Source organism: Myxocyprinus asiaticus, chromosome 9 (genome assembly GCF_019703515.2).
Source record: "Myxocyprinus asiaticus isolate MX2 ecotype Aquarium Trade chromosome 9, UBuf_Myxa_2, whole genome shotgun sequence".
Classification (NCBI taxonomy): domain Eukaryota; kingdom Metazoa; phylum Chordata; class Actinopteri; order Cypriniformes; family Catostomidae; genus Myxocyprinus; species Myxocyprinus asiaticus.
This window is the reverse complement of record NC_059352.1, coordinates 14230794-14251496: the sequence shown is the minus strand read 5'-3', so window position 1 is coordinate 14251496 and position 20703 is coordinate 14230794. Positions and strand designations below refer to the sequence as shown.

General features: G+C 36.5%; 1 protein-coding gene across 2 annotated transcripts in view; it reads right to left on the bottom strand.

The window, feature by feature from the left end:
* The window catches only part of LOC127446563 (testis-expressed protein 264-like), a 116043-nt gene that overhangs the window by 6818 nt on the left and 88522 nt on the right, over positions 1–20703 (bottom strand). Inside the window, exon 3 of one of the 2 annotated variants that reach the window (XM_051707579.1) lies at positions 16287–16470. In XM_051707579.1, coding sequence (XP_051563539.1) covers positions 16287–16470 — 184 coding nt within the window. Of the gene's footprint in view, positions 1–16284; positions 16471–20703 lie in introns of those variants that run through there. The other variant, XM_051707580.1, reaches the window with a different exon arrangement.

Genomic DNA, 20703 nt, shown 5'->3' with positions numbered 1-20703 from the left:
AGGTGGTATAGCTGCCCATTCGTCTTGGCAAAATGCCTCCATGTCATACAAAATCTTTGGTCGTCTTGCATGAACTGCACGTTTGGGATCTCCCCAGAATGGCTCGATGATATTAAGGTCAGGAGACTGTGATGGCCACTCCAGAACCTTCACCTTTTTCTGTTGTAACCACTGGAGGGTCAACTTGGCCTTGTGCTTAGGGTCATTGTCGTGCTGGAAAGACCAAGAGCGTTCCATGCGCAGCTTTCCTGCAGAAGAATGCAAATTGTCTGCCAGTATTTTCTGATAACATACTGCATTCATCTTGCCATCAATTTTCACAAGATTCCCCATGCCTATAGAGCTCACACACCCCCAAAACATCAGTGAGCCACCACCATGCTTCACAGTGGGGATGGTATTCTTTTCACTATAGGCCTTGTTGACCCCTCTCCAAACATAGCGCTTATGGTTGTGACCATAAAGCTCTATTTTGGTCTCGTCACTCCAAATTAGAGTGTGCCAGAAGCTGTGAGGCGTGTCAAGGTGTTGTCGGGCATATTGTAACTGGGCTTTTTTGTGGCACTGGCGCAGTAAAGGCTTCTTTCTGGCAACTCGACCATGCAGCTCATTTTTGTTCAAGTATCGTTGTATTGTGCTCCTTGAAACAACCACACCGTCTTTTTCCAGAGCAGCCTGTATTTCTCCTGAGGTTACCTGTGGGTTTTTCTTTGTATCCTGAACAATTCTTCTGGCAGTTGTGGCTGAAATCTTTCTTGGCCTACCTGACCTTGGCTTGGTATCAAGAGATCCCCGAATTTTCCTCTTCTTAATAAGTGATTGAACAGTACTGACTGGCATTTTCAAGGCTTTGGATATCTTTTTATATCCTTTTCCATCTTTATAAAGTTCCATTACCTTGTTATGCAAGTCTTTTGACAGTTATTTTCTACTCCCCATGGCTCAGTATCTAGCCTGCTCAGTACATCCACGTGAGAGCTAACAAACTCATTGACTATTTATACACAGACACTAATTGCAATTTAAAAAGCCACAGGTGTGGGAAATTAACCTATAATTTCCATTTAAACCTGTGTGTGTTACCTTGTGTCTGTAACAAGGCCAAACATTCAGGGGTATGTAAACTTTTGATCAGGGCCATTTGGGTGATTTCTGTTTTCATTATGATTTAAAAAGGAGCCAAACAACTATGTGATAATAAATGGCTTCATATGATCACTATCCTTAAATAAAAGACAATTTTTTTTGCATGATCAGTCATATTTTCAAAATCAATGTCAAAATTTCACAATTTCTGCCAGGGTATGCAAACTTTTGAGCACAACTGTACTTATATTCAAAATATGAGTTTTGTGGCTTTTTATGCCTATATATGCTAGCACATACAAATTGAAAAAACAAACTTATACAAGCATATACTCAGAATCAGAATGAGCTTTATTGCCAAGTAAAAGGAATTTGTCATAGTGACAGAAGCTTCCAGTGCATATGCAACCGTATATACATACATACATATATATTTAAACATATACACATATAATGACATCAAAATAAAAAAATAAGATATACTGTAACAGATGAAAAAAGAGAAATATACAATAGAGCAATAATGTTGTTAGAATGTTTTATATACAGATATACAGTTATCTTCAGGTGATGTATTGAAGAAGAGGTAGGATATGTTAAAGAATATAAATGAAATATGGATATAAGTAGGAACGGATGGATTGAATATTGCACATGGTTGTATTGACAAAAGGAAAATATTTGGGGGCAGTTTTAACTATTCATGAGGTGGATGGCCTGAGGGGAAAAAAAATGTTCCTGTGCCTGGCTGTTCTGGTGCTCAGTGCTCTGTAGCACCGGCCAGAGGGCAACAGTTCGAAAAGGAAGTATGCTGGGTGAATGGGGTCAAGAGTGATTTTGCCTGCCCTTTTTGTCACTCTGGTTGTGTACAGTTCTAGCAGGGTGGGAAGGGGAGCACCAATAATCCTCTTAGCAGTCTGAACTATCCTTTGAAGTCTTCTGATGTCTGACTTGGAAGCTGAACCAAACCAGACAGATATAGAAATGCAAAGGACAGACTCAATGACTGCTGAGTAGAACTGTATCAGCAACACCTGTGGCAGGTTGAACTTCCTCAGCTGGCGAAGGAAGTACAACCTCTGCTGGGTCTTTTTCCACAATGTGGGTCTCCCACTTCAGGTCCTGTGAGATGGTAGTGCCAGTGAACCTGAATGACTCCACTGCTGCCACAGTGCTGTTTAGAATGGTGAGCGGGGGTAATGTTGAGATGTTCCTCCTAAAGTCAACTATCATCTCCACTGTTTTAAGCATGTTCAGCTCTGGGTTGTTTTGACTGCACCAGATGGCCAGCTGTTCAACTTCCCTTCTGTATGCAGACTCATCGGCATCTTGGATGAGGCTGATGACTGTAGTGTTGTCTGCAAACTTCAGGAGCTTAACAGAGGGGTCCTTGGTGGTGCAGTCATTTGTGTACAGGGAGAAGAGTAGTGGGGAGAGTACACATCCCTGGGGGGCACCAGTGCTAATTGTACATCTGCTGGAGGTGAATTTCCCCATTTTACTAGCTGCTGCCTGTCTGTCAGAAAGCTGGTGATCCACTAACAGATAGAGGCAGGAACAGAGAGCTGGGTTAATTTAGTCCACAGGAGAGCAGGGTTGATGGTGTTAAAAGCCGAACTGAAGTCAACAAATAGTATCACATAAGTCCCTGGTCTGTCTGAAGTGTGTAATGCAGTCCCATATTGACTGTATCATCCACAGACCTGTTTACTCGATAAGAAACTGCAGGGGATCCAGAAAGGGTTCAGTGATGTCCTCCAGGTGGGCCAACACCAGTCTCTCAAATGACTTCATGACCACAGATATCAGAGCAACAGGTCTGTAGTCATTAAGTCATTTGATCTTGGGTTTCTTTGGGATGGGGATGATTGTGGAGCATTTGAAACAGCAGGGAACTTCACACTGCTCCAGTGATCTGTTGAAGATCTGTGTGAAGATGGGAGCCAGCTGAGCAGCACAGGATTTTAGACAAGTGGGTGAAACACCATCTGGGCCCTGTGCTTTTCTTGTCTACGGTTTCTGGAAGACCTGGCACACATCCACTTTACAGATCTTAAGTGCAGGTTGAGTAGCAGGTGAGGTGAGGAGGGGGTTTGCAGAAGGTGTAAATGTTTGTGTGCTGTGAAGGTTAGAGCAGGTGTGCGGTGTGAGACTAGGCTTTTCAAATCTACAGTAAAACACATTTAGGTTGTCAGCCAATTGTTGATTCCCTACAGTGTTGGGGATGGTGTCTTGTAGTTGGTAAAGTCTTTCAGGCCTCTCCACACTGATGCAGGGTCGTTAGCTGAAAACAGTTTTTTTCTGCTTTTCAAAATAGCTTCTTTTAGCCACTCTGATCTCCTTTGTCAGTCTATTTTTGGCCTGATTATAAAAAAAAATGTATCCCCACTTCTGTAAGCATCCTCTTTGGCCTGACAAAGCTGCCTGAGTTTTGCTGTAAACCATGGTTTGTCATTGTTGTATGTTAAATAAGTCCTAGTAGGACTGTATATTGTATACGCACTTAACATTTTTCATAGACTGTAAAATTTATGGGGGCTAATTTAATGAATTTACTGCGCAACTTTTGCGCATGGTATTTTAGCACAAAAAACCTGCATCTTATTCATAACCACCCACAATGTAGTTTAAGCAGGTGCAATCAGCACTCAAATAGCATTATTTGCATCTTGAGTATTTGAATAAAATCACTGTCATTCCTTTCCACGCAAAAACACCTCTTTCGAGGTAAAGAAGGCTCATTATAAATTGCACTTTATTCACAAAACTCTGTGGTATTTGCTCGGCGCAATTTGCCCCCGGAGAGCATGCTATGAACTGAATTTTATTCTAAAAAATATGTTTGTGCACTTTATCAATCATGGCAATATTAATTCATTAAATTATGATCAAATGATGTAGAAGAGTGCTACATCCTGGCATATATCCTATTTGATTTTTCTTCCAAATTAACATTGCGCTATTACTGCCCCCGGAAAGCATGCTATGAACTTGAATTTATTCAAAGAAATATGTTTGTGCACTTTATCAATCATGGCAATAGTAATTCATTAAATTATGATCAAATGATGTCGAAGAGCGATAAAGCCTGGCATATATCCTATTTTATTTTTCTTCCAGGAAAATTGACCATAAATATTGATGATTCATTTTGTTTGCAGGGACGATTACCAATTTTTGTCCAATAAATGGCTTGCATGGCCCTCCCCTAACCACTTGCCACAGTCTAAAATATAAAGTAACAAAAAGCTATTTGGGTACATGTCCCATTCCAAATTCCAGTTTCAATAGGAAATACGCAGACATGATAAAGAATATTGTGTTCCTCAATCCATTTCATGGGGTCTTTAAAGTAAATAAACAGTTACTAAAAATAATTAAAAATAATTTCTTATTGGCTGATGTAACTTTAGAATGTTTTAACCTTATGTTTTACACTTACAGATACAAAATGCACTTGTTACTAGTGTAATGAAAGCAGCCCACATTACAATAAAACATTACTTTGACCCTTATTCTAAAGCTTTTTAGAATCATTTTACAAAAGGATGCAGCATAATGTAGCATACTAGTTTACATACATTTCTCAATAGTAAAATTAAGTTATGCAGTTCAAATTAAAGCACCAAATAGATGGAGTAATAGGAGGTGGACAATGGATGGAGAGAGAGAAAAAAAGAGAGTGCTGTTCTGAACTGCCCTGCAATCCCCCAAATGAATGAGTTTGATTCAAAACCTGCACTTGTCAGATCCAGCTGAGCAGCTGTGATTGAACGGCCTTTAAGAGAGCTTCAGGCATGCACGCACACACACACACACACACACACACACACACACACACACACACGTTGGTATGGCTATCCTTATGAGGACTCTCCATAGACATAATGATTTTTATACTGTACAAACTATAGATTCTATCACCTAACCCTAACCCTACCCCTAAACCTAACCCTTACAAAAAACTTTCTGCATTTTTACATTTTCAAAAAACATCATTTAGTATGTTTTTTTAAACGATCTGAATTATGGGGACACTAGAAATGTCCCCATAAACCACATTTATAGCATATTACCCTTGTAATTATCAGTTTGTAACCTAAAAAAATTTCCTCGTAAACCACACCACACACACACACACACACACACTGAGCTTAGCTGTTGTCCCGCTGGAGTAATGACTCTGTTTGACTGTGCAGAGCAGAAAACAGCCCATGGACTTTAGCATCAATCTTCACAGCCATTTGTTTTCCTGACCACAGAGTGAATTGTGAACTATTACAGCTGTAATTGAGGCATACCCTTTCATTTGTCTCCGTTTCCCTATGCTTGTTGGCTCATAACAGATACATAATACAGCAGATAAAGCGTGAGCACTGTGCAATTGTCATAAATAATAAATTGTTATTATTAAATCTTTATTTTCACTACCCTGCTGAAAAAAGAAACAGTTTAAACTAGCCAAAGCTGGCTGGTCTTAGCTGGTTTATGATGGTATCCCAGCTTGGCGAAGCAGGTACTCAGCTTGTTTAGCTGGAGGCCATGTGGTCTCCCAGCCTGACCAGCTAAAAAGTGCCCAAAACCTCTCTAAAAAACTGATCAGGTTTTGCAGGTTGAGCAAAGACCAGCCAACCACAATGGTTTTAGATTTTATTTTTTCCCCCAGCAGGACATAGTCACTTAAGATTAAAATCTCATGTTCGAGAGGGACCCAGCCAAAATGGCAGCATACACTCTTAAAAATAAAGGTGCCACAAAGAACCAAAAAGGATGTTTCGCAGCAATGCCATAGAACATTTTTTGCTTCCCCAAAGAAACTTTCAGTGATTGGTTCTCTAAAGAACCATTTTTTTCTTAGTGCCACAAAGAAACTTTTCAGGTTTTACAAAGAACTCTTTTCAAAGGTTCTTTGTGGCACCAACTGGTCCAAAACCCTTTCATTTATGCTTTTTATTTATAGTAACCATTATAAATGAAAGGGTTAATGTTAATAAAATTAATGTTAAATAAATCCAGTGGACAAAAGAAAATACAAAAAATACAGGAGTAACAAGACTCAACAAATTATGGTTAACATGTTTATTGCCTTTACAGTATACATGAATAATGCATGCATGAGAGCATGTGAATACAAGGCACTAACGTTTCAACAATCAATACAAAACTGCACAATATCAAACAGTGCAACACAAAAATCTTCTTTTTAATGGAATTATATACTAAGCAGAGAAACATTTAACTTTTGAATGTACTGTATTTCATCACTGAGAAACAAGCCACCTTGTAGCAATCAATCACTGCATTTAAAGGAATAGTTCACCCAAAAATGAAAATGTGCTGATAATACTTCTATACTTTTTAACTACAAATGTTTGCTTCCGTACATCTCTGTGGTAAGGTCACGCTTCACGTAGAGGAGGAGTCAGGAAGCGCGTCATTGTTTACATTGTTTTTTTTATTATTATTATTTGAAAATTATTTTTATTTTATTTTATATTGTTTTGGAATTGTTTTGGTTTGTGAACGGTGCTTGGTCTGTGCTCTGTGTATGTTTCTATTGTAAACAATGACGCACTTCCTGCCTCCTCCACGTGACACGTGACCTTACCAACGAGCTTATGTCATCCCTCTCATGAGCGCATGTCACAGAGATGTACGGAAGCAAACGTTTGTAGTTAAAAAGTATAGAAGTATTGTTTTGTTTCTCAAAATAATCAATCGTTTGCATTCAGAAGAACTGTATTTGTCTACTGGAGTCGTGTGGATTATTTTGATGCACCCTAAATATGTATTTTGGACCGTAAATAAATGGAGTACGTTCACTTGCATTGTTTAGAGGAGGGGGCCTGAAATGAAATCCTAAAAGTCTTAAATTCTGTTTTGATGAAGAAAGAAACTCAGATACATCTTGGATGGCCTGAGGGTGAGTAAATTATCAGCAAGTTTTCATTTTTGGGTGAACTATTCCTTTAAGGAACATTAATGCAACTGACTTAACTGTTTATCTTTTCCTTTAAAGCAGAGGGGTGGAGGAGAGTACGACTGAAGTCTTAAACATTAATACAGGTTAACGCCGCATTCTACTGATTACAAGACATACCACCATCAAAATATACCACTGTGACATATAGGTTTTCAATAGCATGCCTTTTATGCCTACATAAAAGGAATTGAATGCCTTCAAAAATTATGTTTTTATTTATTTATTTATTTTTTACTTTGATATCTTGGATATTTAACTATAAATACACATCATACAAAGAGTACAGCAACAATCAATCAGGGAGATATCAATACTCCCATCATCCTCCATCATGTCCCCTCCATCCATCCTCTTTGGAAATGCAGAGACTGGCCAAAGGGTCCCTATTTTCACAGTGCTTTAGAAGAATGGTTGCAGTTTTGTACAGAGGATCCTGTGACAACAAACAATAAAGCAATTTTAACAGATTTGGGCGAGGCTGTAATGGTGCAACCTGGCATAAATAATAAAACATTTTTTTTTACAATAACATGGAAGTAACTTCCTAAGATAAACAGCAATAAGCACAGAAAAACATTTTTAAAAACAATTTAAGTATTTAAGCAATATAAGTATTACATAACATAATGTACAATATAATGTATAAAAACTCCTGTTAGCTGAGAATAATGTACATTAATAATAGGTGATTATGTCATTTTGTTCACATTCTTTATGTGTGCAAGTTACCTGATCAATAGCAGAGTGCTGGCTCCTTTTCTTTAAAAAGCAATGGCATGAGAAGGATGGCAGCACTAACCTGTCCTGAAAACATTTTTACAGTACATCACTATGTGGCAATAAGACAATGTATTGTCACTGTCAGTGCAAAACCTCACAAAACACAAAGGAATAAACCAAAACAAAACATTTTGCAATACACAATATGCCCTAAAATGTAACAATATATTAGTGTAGTATGTTGACATACACACTCCATTTCTCTCCATGTCAGTCTCACATTCAAAGTCAACAGACACACACACACACACACACACACACACACACACACACACACACACACACAGAGCTCCACTAAACGGAAACGAGCCGCTAAAGTGTCTTTACACACACACACACACACACACACACAGATTCACTAAACGGAATGAACTGTTAAAGTGTCTGTACACACACACACACACAAACACACACACACACAAACACACACACACACACACACACACCCACAGCTCCACAAAATGGAACGAGCCATTAAAGTGTCTTTACACACACACACACACACACAGCTTCACTAAATGGAATGAGCCCTTAAAGTGTCTGTACACACACACACATTGCTTCACTAACGGAATGAGCCGTTAAATTGTCTATACAAACACTCACTCACTCACTCACTCACTCACTCACTCACTCACTCTCACTCAGAGCTCCACTAAACGGAATGAACCATTAAAGTGTCTGTATACACACACACACACACACCGAGCTCCACTAAACGGAATGAGCCGTTAAAGTGTCTGTACACACACACACACACACACACACTGAGCTCCACTAAACGGAATGAGCCATTAAAGTGTCTGTACACACACACACACACACACACACACACACACTGAGCTCCACTAAATGGAACGAGCCGTTAAAGTGTCTGTACACACACACACACACACAGAGAGCTCCACTAAACGGAACGAGCCATTAAAGTGTCTTTACACACACACACACACACACACACACACACACACACACACACACACACACACACACACACACACACACACACACAGAGCTCCACTAAACGGAATGAGCCATTAAAGTGTCTGTATACACACACACACACACTGAGCTCCACTAAACGGAATGAGCCGTTAAAGTTTTTCAAGTTTGAAACCTCCATCGGTTTTACTATTACTGATTTTGTTTTTGTTCGATTTACAAAACAAAATCAAAATATTCTGACACTAAAACAATCAGTAACGACACTGAACTATGCACTCTACTTACCATAAAATCGACGTTTTCCTCTGGTGCCTTCTTAGTTCCCTCAGGGGTTGTTCGTCTTCTGCGCATGCTTATGATAAATGATGCAAATGTGGAAATGGATCTAAAATGTCTTTGAAAATAATTAACAATAAAAAAATGCACTTTATAACATTATATTGACATAATACCTTTTACTATTGGAAATCACCTAATTTTGTGTTTTTTATAGCCTTATTGGCTAATTGTGAAATGATAATGTATTTAAATTTTTTCTTTTTTTTAACTTATTTATCATTGATCATTTATATTTCACTTCAGCTTTACAAGCTGTATTCTTTAAAGTGAAACGCATAATAACCATGGATATAATTAATTATAAATGTACAGTATATAAATAAAAATATCCTATAATATCCTTTATTATAGCCAATAAATTGAAACTGTGTTGTTCGTTTATTCAACAGATACACAAATTATTATGTTAAAAACTGTGATAAATCAAGGACATATTTTATGTAGTAATGTTTAAATAATGTTTCACTTATGAATAATGTTGATAACATTTTGATAATGTTCACCAAAGATATTTGAAAGAACACCATTAATTTGCAGTGAGATAACTTTTCACCAGTTTCAAAAAATATTCACTTGAGATTACTTAGTGTGAAGAACCTTTTAATGGTCTAAAGAACCTTTTGGCACTACAAAGAACCTTTTGTGGAATGGAAAGGTTCCACAGATGGTAAAGGTTCTTCATGGAACCATACACCCTGACAAAGAACCCTCGAAGAACCTTTATTTTTAAGAGTGTACGGGTAATTGACAAATAAGGTTGACAAAGTAAGAAATCTTTTAAAAATCGAGTTTAAAACACATGTCAAGTTCCTAAAAATGTAATCATTGGATCCAAGTTGGTTTCACACATTTTTGAAAGACATGAATAGCATTTTCTACCAAAATATTGATTTAATGACTTAAAAGATGTCATATTGTGTAACCATCAGTTAAAAGGTACAGTATTAAAATGCTTTCCTTGCACCTTAAATACATGAGTGTGTACAACTTAATCATACATTTCAAAAAAGTTTTCAAACATATTTTCAAGGTAAAAAATATTATTTTCAAGGTAAAAAAATATTGTTTACAAATATCATGCGTTTTTGAGTAAATAATATCAAGATGTTTTCTCAGGGTTACACCTTATGTCGAACAAATTGTGAACAATATTTATATTTAACGATATGACAAAATAATGATTTTTTTTTTTACGTCACAAAGTGTCTTGAGGGTCTAAAGGGGTCCTCTCTGTTTTATATTTTTTGTCACATGACATCAAAATGTCTATGTTCATGTTACACCACATGACTTGGATTTGGTGGACAACATTTTTTCAAATATTAATAATATTTTAAAAGAAAATGGTTTCAGTGACTAGTTTTTAAAACAAATAATAACAAAAGATTATTCTGCAATAATCATGACTTTTTTTAATTATTATTATTTTTTTTAAATGTCAGCTTTTAATTGGATGTAGAAGAAAAGCAAAATGACATACACATGAACATAATTAAAGTTACTTTCTAAAACACTTTTCCACTCAACAAATTCAAAACAATGTCTTATATTATTTCTTGTTCATTGTTACACAATCACAATCACTCATTACGGGGCCATAATTAATGTATTCTACATAAAAAATATATTAGAAATAAGCATATCCCTATAATGTACTTAAAAGTAATTAAATTAATTGAAAGGTAGTAACTGTAATCTGATTACAAATGTAATGCACTACACTACTTTTTTGACTAAAAAATAATTAGATAACAATAACTAATTACTTTGTAACTGGATTACACCCAACAATTGTCTTTACACACCTGTATTCTATCAGAGACTATTTATTTAGCAGAGACTTGCCACTTCTATTTAAATGAATGGGAGAAATTGGAACGCCCAACCAAGGAGCTCTCGCGCCCGACCTTCAAAGAAAGGAAGTCCCGCCTTACATGTAAAAGAGCCAATCACCTTTTAGATACAGACATCCCCTGTCAATCAACTTGAGAATGCACATGCGCATTAGCTATACATGCTGGGAAAATTTAATTTTTTTGCGTAATATGAGGTAAAGAAGCACAGTTTATGATACCAGTTTTGTCAGATTTTACAGCTGATTTAAAATATGCTCTTTGATCGGAATCTTGACCAACCGTTTTTTTAGATTTCGGTGTTCCCCCATTCAAGTACTGTTGATACGAGCTGCACTGGCATGACTGGAAATAGCTTCCCGGGAGCATTCAAAAGATGGCCGACAGTGGACTGACTTGCTAGAAAGACTTTGGTTTAACAGCACTCAGCGTGTTCTGTCTGAACGGCCCCTTAGGCCTGTTTTGGTACTTGCGTAGAGCAGTGGTTCTCAAACGGTGTGCCGTGGCACACCACACTGGTGTACCGTGGCAGGTGGGCCAGTGTGCCATGGAATTTGCAGAGCTTCAGCATTTGTAATTGCAACATACAATCAGAATAAAAACTCCTTGATGCATCTTGCATCATATACCAAGTACTTTTAAAAGAGGCACGTTAGTTAGTTTTGCATTCAAAGCACAGTTTTCTCAGTCTCACACGCAGGGTTGGGAGAAGGTTGGGAGTAGGACCGATATATCGGTTGGCTGATATTATCGGCCGATATTAGCCTTTCATCAATATATCAGTATCGGCATATATTTTACCGATATGCGCAGATATGAAAACTTTTTTTCAGAACATATACTGCAGAAAACATTGCTTTTTTATTGGTGTCATTATGAAAGTTTGTCCAGCAGAGCACGCTCCGACTCCATTGTTTACAGAGCTGACTCTGAACTGACAGTGGCTCTGCAGACGGTGCGGAGTTGAACGGTGTCTTCGCGGTAAGTTGCTAACTAGTTTGTGAAATACATATTGGAAAGTTAATAAACAATGACCCCACCGTTTTCCCTTTTCAATATAACTAATATAACATTAACCCTGTCCCTGACAACCATGTCACTAATGTCTGTTTGCTGTTAGCCAGCTATATTTTGTCAGTGCAGTAAGTAATAAAGCATATTGAAAGGTAAGCATCAGAGCATCTTTTTGCAGATCATCAGACAACGGTGCGGTGGTGGATTGTGTCTGTTGAGTGTTGATTTCACACTACGCTGTTACCTAGTTGGTGAGACGCAATGCTGGTCCATCTTTTATTCTCCGTGACAACGAGCTTATAGCTAACTAGCAAACCACGTAGCTACTTTCATTGCTTGTCAGCTGAGTGGAAGCTAATGTGTAAACATGTATTCACCAAACTGTTTTGTTAAGGATTCACAGTTTGGTACCCCCTTCAACCGAACAATTCCAGTCGTTGCATTTATAAAATGTAATATTTTAGAAGTCTGGTTTTGCACCGTTGAAAGTTTCCCCTGAACTTGTATAGCAGAATACGGTGTAACACCGCTGCCGCTGTTTTTCTCTTGTCTCGGCAGGTGTAAATGCTTCTTGTTTTACAACCTGCCAATAATTGACTGGCAGTATTAACATAGTCAGCATTTGACTGATACTAAACAGTACTGATGTTTATTTAGCTATTTATTTTATTTTTATTTATTCTTTATTTTAATGGTCAGCATTTGACTGATACTAAACATACAGTACTGATGTTTATTTAGCTATTTCTTTTTATTTATTCTTTATTTTAATAGTCAGCATTTGACTGATACTAAACAATACTGATGTTTATTTAGCTATTTATTTTATTGTTATTTATTCTTTATTTTAATGGTCAGCATTTGACTGATACTAAACAGTACTGATGTTTATTTAGCTATTTATTGTATTTTTATTTATTCTTTATTTAAATGGTCAGAAACTGACTGATACTGACCATACAGTACTGATGTTTTTTAAGCTATTTATTGTATTTTTATTTATTTTTTATTTTCTCAGTGTTCATTTCTAGAATTTGTTGACAATGTATAATAATAATGTCAAATATTCTTTGATAAAAATATTTAAGAAAGCAGCCTTCTGAGTACTTTTGCGTAGTCATATCGGTGCAAAATCGGTGAACAATCCACATATAAAAGGGCTCAAAAATTACTAGAAAAAAAGAAATTATGATCCAACGTGAATTTTCTTGATAAAAAAAAAATATATGACCGTGCCTGGTAACGTGCATGTAAAATGGCTAGAAATAGCATTTTAGCTTAGCGTAAAGCTGACAATTTACACAAGGTTTATTTCTATTTCTTCTGCTCCAAACTTACTTCAAACTTCTCTGTCTGCTCGTATGAATGTAACCCATCATAAGAAAGTGTTTCACCACTGCTCAAACGCTCTTAGGATCGCATCACTTACAGGTGCATCTCAATAAATTAGAATGTCATGGAAAAGTTCATTTATTTCAGTAATTCAACTCAAATTGTGAAACTCGTGTATTAAATAAATTCAATGCACACAGACTGAAGTAGTTTAAGTCTATTGTTCTTTTAATTGTGATGATTTTGGCTCACATTTAACAAAAACCCACCAATTCACTATCTCAAAAAATTAGAATATGGTGACATGCCAATCAGCTAATCAACTCAAAACACCTGCAAAGCTTTCCTGAGCCTTCAAAATGGTCTCTCAGTTTGGTTCACTAGGCTACACAATCATGGGGAAGACTGCTGATCTGACAGTTGTCCAGAAGACAATCATTGACACCCTTCACAAGGAGGGTAAGCCACAAACATTCATTGCCAAAGAAGCTGGCTGTTCACAGAGTGCTGTATCCAAGCATGTTAACAGAAAGTTGAGTGGAAGGAAAAAGTGTGGAAGAAAAAGATGCACAACCAACCAAGAGAACCACAGCCTTATGAGGATTGTCAAGCAAAATCGATTCAAGAATTTGGGTGAACTTCACAAGGAATGGACTGAGGCTGGTGTCAAGGCATCAAGAGCCACCACACACAGACGTGTCAAGGAATTTGGCTACAGTTGTCGTATTCCTCTTGTTAAGCCACTCCTGAACCACAGACAATGTCAGAAGCGTCTTACCTGGGCTAAGGAGAAGAAGAACTGGACTGTTGCCCAGTGTTCCAAAGTCCTCTTTTCAGATGAGAGCAAGTTTCGTATTTCATTTGGAAACCAAGGTCCTAGAGTCTGGAGGAAGGGTGGAGAAGCTCATAGCCCAAGTTGCTTGAAGTCCAGTGTTAAGTTTCCACAGTCTGTGATGATTTGGGGTGCAATGACATCTGCTGGTGTTGGTCCATTGTGTTTTTTGAAAACCAAAGTCACTGCACCTGTTTACCAAGAAATTTTGGAGCACTTCATGCTTCCTTCTGCTGACCAGCTTTTTAAAGATGCTGATTTCATTTTCCAGCAGGATTTGGCACTTGCCCACACTGCCAAAAGCACCAAAAGTTGGTTAAATGACCATGGTGTTGGTGTGCTTGACTGGCCAGCAAACTCACCAGACCTGAACCCCATAGAGAATCTATGGGGTATTGTCAAGAGGAAAATGAGAAACAAGAGACCAAAAAATGCAGATGAGCTGAAAGCCACTGTCAAAGAAACCTGGGCTTCCATACCACCTCAGCAGTGCCACAAACTGATCACCTCCATGCCACGCCGAATTGAGGCAGTAATTAAAGCAAAAGGAGCCCCTACCAAGTATTGAGTACATATACAGTAAATGAACATACTTTCCAGAAGGCCAACAATTCACTAAAAATGTTTTTTTTATTGGTCTTATGATGTATTCTAATTTTTTGAGATAGTGAATTGGTGGGTTTTTGTTAAATGTGAGCCAAAATCATCACAATTAAAAGAACCAAAGACTTAAACTACTTCAGTCTGTGTGCATTGAATTTATTTAATACACGAGTTTCACAATTTGAGTTGAATTACTGAAATAAATGAACTTTTCCACGACATTCTAATTTATTGAGATGCACCTGTATATGTATAAATGTTTTCCATCTGAATAGACTAAATATTAAATGAAACAAATGACAATAAAATGCAAAGTAATCTCTTCAGCAATCAAAATACTTTTTGAATGTAACTGTATTCTAATTACCAATTATTCAAATTGTAACTGTGGAATACAATTACTTATATTTTGTATTTTAAATATGTAATCCAGTTACATGTATTCTGTTACTCCCCAACCCTGCTCACATGGCTGCAAGCGCTCTCTGCTTCTCTCTTTCACGCGCACGCATCAACCGAACGATAGTGAAGATATACCACGTGAAGATGGCTTAAGCGGAGATTCTTGCTTATAGGCCTATCTGTCAAAATGACGGACGGCGTTTTGAATAATTAATTATTGATGGATGATGTCTTAACCTCACGCTCGAAAGCAAGTTTCTGAGAAAAATAGCGAGTCAAATAAAAATGCATGAATCCATAAAATGTGCGATACCAGTAAACAGCATGTCAGCATCCTCGTCTAACTCAACGTGATAAGCAAAATCTCAAACATAAAAAAATAACCATGAAATGTCACTCTAACAATAAGAGCCTCTTTGCACAACTGTGAGAGGGTGACAGCGCAATGAACCGAACAGTATTCTGCTTCTAACTGAGGTGCACATTGTAATATTATAACCACGCACTGCCAGACTGCAAAAACCTATTAAAATTGTATCTCCTGTTGAAATGTTCACACTTTATAATGAGACTACCAAGCAGGAATTTATGCAAATTCCAGGTCAATGCAAGTTCCAAAAAATAAACAAACATTGTTTTATAATCATCATATTTTTATCCATCATTCTTCTTTTGCATTTTTTTCCTAAATAATTTTTTTTGCATAGAGCCCTAATTTGTCCTTACAACCTAAATAACCTTTTTCAAATATTCTATGAAATTTGTGTAGTACATTTAAAAAAAAAAATGTTTTCACAGATATAATTTACCATGGTTTCAAGTCCATTTTTAATTTTTGATTTGTGTTTCAGAGGCAGCATAAGGTTTAATACAATTTATTTCACAGACACATCACTTTTGAGGGAAAAAAATGGTGTGCCTTGGAAATTTTATATTTACAAAGATGTGTCTTGGTACAAAAAAGTTTGAGAACCACTGGCGTAGAGTATATTTCTGGCTTAAGTTGTATTGGATAAAAGCATCTACTGTGTGAATGAATGTAATTGTAGTGTCAATGCTATACCCTTTTGAAGTTGTGATCTATTATTGGACTGATATGTTGAGTGTAGTTACAAACCTGTCTCTGAATCCGTGACATCAGCGTCTCTATGCTCCTCTGTTTCCTCCGTCTCATCAGTTGTTGTTTTCTTCTCATGAAGTTCAGGGACACAGAAGTCTGTCTGGTTCTCTAGAGGACACATGTAATGGATCATATCTCCTTTGTATATCTCCAGGAATGGGTACGCGTTTAGACTCCTTTCCTACAGGAAAAAAAGGGGAAATGATTAACAAATGTAACATATTCACACTGACACAACTCACAGTTACATGCTTGGTCTTATTTGGTTTCAATTCAATTTTTAAGTACAGTTTAACTACAAAAATAATTTACTGACATATTATAATGTTTTAGCTATAGCAACATAATATCTAGGCTATATAAACAACAAATTACGGATTGAAAAATTAGTGGCGACACCTAGTTATTTGCTCTTTATTACATTCAGAACTAATTATTTCTGTTCATTATTGCTAAGAAGGGAATAACACAGACTTCTGCAAAAGACCTTCAATGATGTCCCACCTCATTAGAATCAAATTTAGAAGAGACCAAACACATCAGCCTTATGACAACTTTGCAGCTGGACTAGGCAGGAGTTTACACCAATTAGCCTGCTTTTAATGAAGCGGCCTCATTAAGGATAAGACCAAATGACACTGTAATGATCTGAGAGAACAATGCAAAAGCTAAAAGCTGATCTGGCTGTTATGCAAATAAAATCACCAGGCGTGAAAAGTGTACTAAGTTTAAAGCATCTGGGACTGGTATTTGGACAGAGCAGTTCTAGCGTATTTAATGTTATAAACAAAGGTAAAAAAGCAGAGCATGGTAGTCAAACAAGTTTTCAATGCTTCTTTTATTTCTTCTATTTAAGTTTCAAACCATTAAAACAACAGAATAATACACCATGCATCTGAAATATTTAAGATTATTGTAACAGCCTTACATTTATTTTTGGAGGCAATATAATGTATATTATACAGCTCACATGTATCATATTTAGTGTTTCAGGACACATTCAAATATCAACAGCATTTAAATGCAAAAACCAAGGATATGAAAATATGAGCAATGGCACATCATAAAACATCATTAAAGTCTCCCTTTGAAGTACCAGCATACATGTGAAAATACTTTGCAATGTACAGTAATAAAAATGCAGATCTAGATGATAGCAACATCAGACAGGGCTGTAATATTATTTTGTAGTGTGACTGATTCGATATATATCTATATCAATCTATCTATCTATCTATCTATCTATCTATCTATCTATCTATCTATCATCTATCACTATATATATATATATATATATATATATATATATATATACAGGGTTGGGAGGGTTACTTTTGAAATGTATTCCACTACAGATTACAGAATACATGCTGTAAAATGTAATTTGTAACATATTCCATTAGATTACTCAAGGTCAGAAACATATTCTAAATACTTTGGATTACTTCTTCAGCACTGGTAGATTTTTTCACTTGTTTGGACTATAAAAACTCTGCCAGTACAGTAAGACAAAATATACATGTTAAAAATACATTCTCTGAAAAACCTAAATATCTTATCGAGTGTTGTTTCTAAAACAACATAAATCTAACTGATCTTGTTTTAAGGATTTTTAGATATTTTTAACAGGAAAACAATACAAAAATTATCATCAAGAATACAATTTTTGCCCTAATATTAAAGGTCTTACTAGAAAAAAAGAAATTATAATCCACCGTGAATTTTCTTGATAAAAAATATGATCGTGCCTGGTAACGTGTGCATGTAAAATGGCTAAATGCTCAAAATGCTTTTTGAACGTAACTCTATTCAAATTACCAATGATTTAAATAATCCCGTTACATGTATTTCGTTACTCCCCAACCCTGTATATATATATATATATATATATATATATATATATATATATATATATATATCACACACACACACACACACACACACACACACACACACACACACACACACACAGGCGGCCAAAAGTTTGGAATAATGTACAGATTTTGCTGTTTTGGACAGGCCCCAATTCCAGCAGCCATCACTCCAACACCTTATTCTTGAGTAATCATGCTAAATTGCTAATTTGTTACTAGAAAATCACTTGCCATTATATCAAACACAGTTGAAAGCTATTTGGTTCATTAAATGAAGCTTAACATTGCTTTGTGTTTGTTTTTGAGTTGCCACAATATGCAATAGACTGGCATGTCTTAAGGTCAAGATTTGATGAATATTAAATGGCAAAAAAGAAACAGCTTTCTCTAGAAACTTGTCAGTCAATCATTGTTTTGAGGAATGAAGGCTATACATTGCTTGAAATTGCCAAACAACTGAAGATTTCATACAAAGGTGTACACTACAGTCTTCAAAGACAAAGGACAACTGGCTCTAACAAGGACAGAAAGAGATGTGGAAGGCCAGATGTACAACTAAACAAGAGGATAAGTACATCAGAGTCTCCAGTTTGAGAAACAGATGCCTCACATGTCCTCAGCTGACAGCTTCATTGAATTCTACCCGCTCAACATCAGTTTCATGTACAACAGGAAAGAGAAGACTCAGGGGTGCAGGCCTTAAGGGAAGAACTGCAAAGAAAAAGCCACTCTTGAAACAGAAAAACAAAAAGAAAAGGTTAGAGTGGGCAAAGAAACACAGACATTGGACAACAGATAATTGGAAAAGAGTGTTATGGATCTTAACCTCATTGAGCTTTTGTGGGATCAGCTAGACTGTAACTGTAAGGTGCGTGAGAAGTGCCCGACAACACAGCCACATCTATGGCAAGTGCTACAAGAAGCGTGGGGTGAAATGTCACCTGAGTATCTGGACAAACTGACAGCTAGAATGCCAAGGATCTGCAAAGCTGTCATTGCTGCACATGGAGGATTTTTTGATAAGAACTCTTTGAAGTCGTTTAAGTAAAAAAAATTTTGTAATGTTCATAAAATGTTTTCAAATTGTAATAGAAATTTTTCATGTTATTAATGTCCTGACTATACATTGTGATTAGTTGAATGCCACTTTCTTGAATAAAAGTTCCAATTTCTTTCCATAAGAGCAAAATCTGTACATTATTCCAAACTTTTGGCCGCCAGTGTGTGTGTGTGTGTGTGTGTGTGTGTGTGTGTGTGTGTGTATGTGTGTGTGTGTATATATATATATATATATATATATATATATATATATATATATATATATATATATATATATGGAGGATGTTATGTTCATCCAGGCCCTCAGGATAGAACTGTGCATCCATAATTGCACTGCCTCTTCATGCTGACAGCTTTGTTTGTTTTGATACATTAGCACTGTTTAAGGTCCATAGAGCTGACAAGCACCACAATAAAATGAGGTGTATACACACACACACACACACATATGCACGTAGAAATGCGCATAGACCAACAGAATTGACTACAGTAACACAATGTACAGAATTAATAAAGGGATTCAGAGGGATTTATATTAAAAAAGGAGTTAAATATTGATCTGTTTCGCACCCGCACATATCATATCGCTTTTTAAGAATTTAAACACTGGAGTTGTATGGATGAATTTTATGCTGCCTTTATATGCTTTTTGGACCTTCAAAGTTCTGGCCACCATTCAATGTATATGGATCTACAAAGCTGAGATATTCTTCCAAAATTTGTTTGTGTTAAGCAGAAGAAAGTAAGTCATACATATCTTAGATAGCATGAGGGTGAGTAAATAATGACAGAATTTTCATTTTTGGGTGAACTATCCCTTTAAACCGCAAAGGGCTGCAATCTTAGTCTGCATGAGTTGCGTGCTTTAAAGTGAACGTGTAAGGGAGAGAAAGATCAGCAATAACAGTCACTAAGTGTGACACCCCACACCCAAATCGAATTATTCTGAGTCTGCTAATGTGACGCCACTAATTAAACAATTTTACTCACATCTACACATTTACTCAAAAAGAAAGTAGAAATAGAAGTAGAAAAACTTTTGAAAATCAGAGATAAAAAGTAGCAGCTAAGAAGACAGTGAAAGTAAGAACAGACTGAAGTGCAGTTGAAAGTGTTGAGTTTCCCCTACTCTCTTTCTCATTGCTAATTGATTGGTTTTATTCTAATCCCCAGTTAAAGAGCCGTGCACTAAGCAGTATGAATCACCTGATACACATAAAGACTTCGGGCCTCAGGGGCCCCATATGTAAGTGAGAACACATCTCCTTGAACCATGAGAGATAATGAGCGCGGGAGAACAAGAAAAAGACGATCCACTCCACGCTATCGTCTCCATGAAAACAATGTCAAAACAATGACAGCACCAAAGCGAGAGAGAGAAATACGCAAATTGCAAAAAATCCACACTGAAAATCAGTGAAAATCACATTTAAACCTGGATAAAAACACACCATTTTAGGATTTTGAAAAATGAATATGAA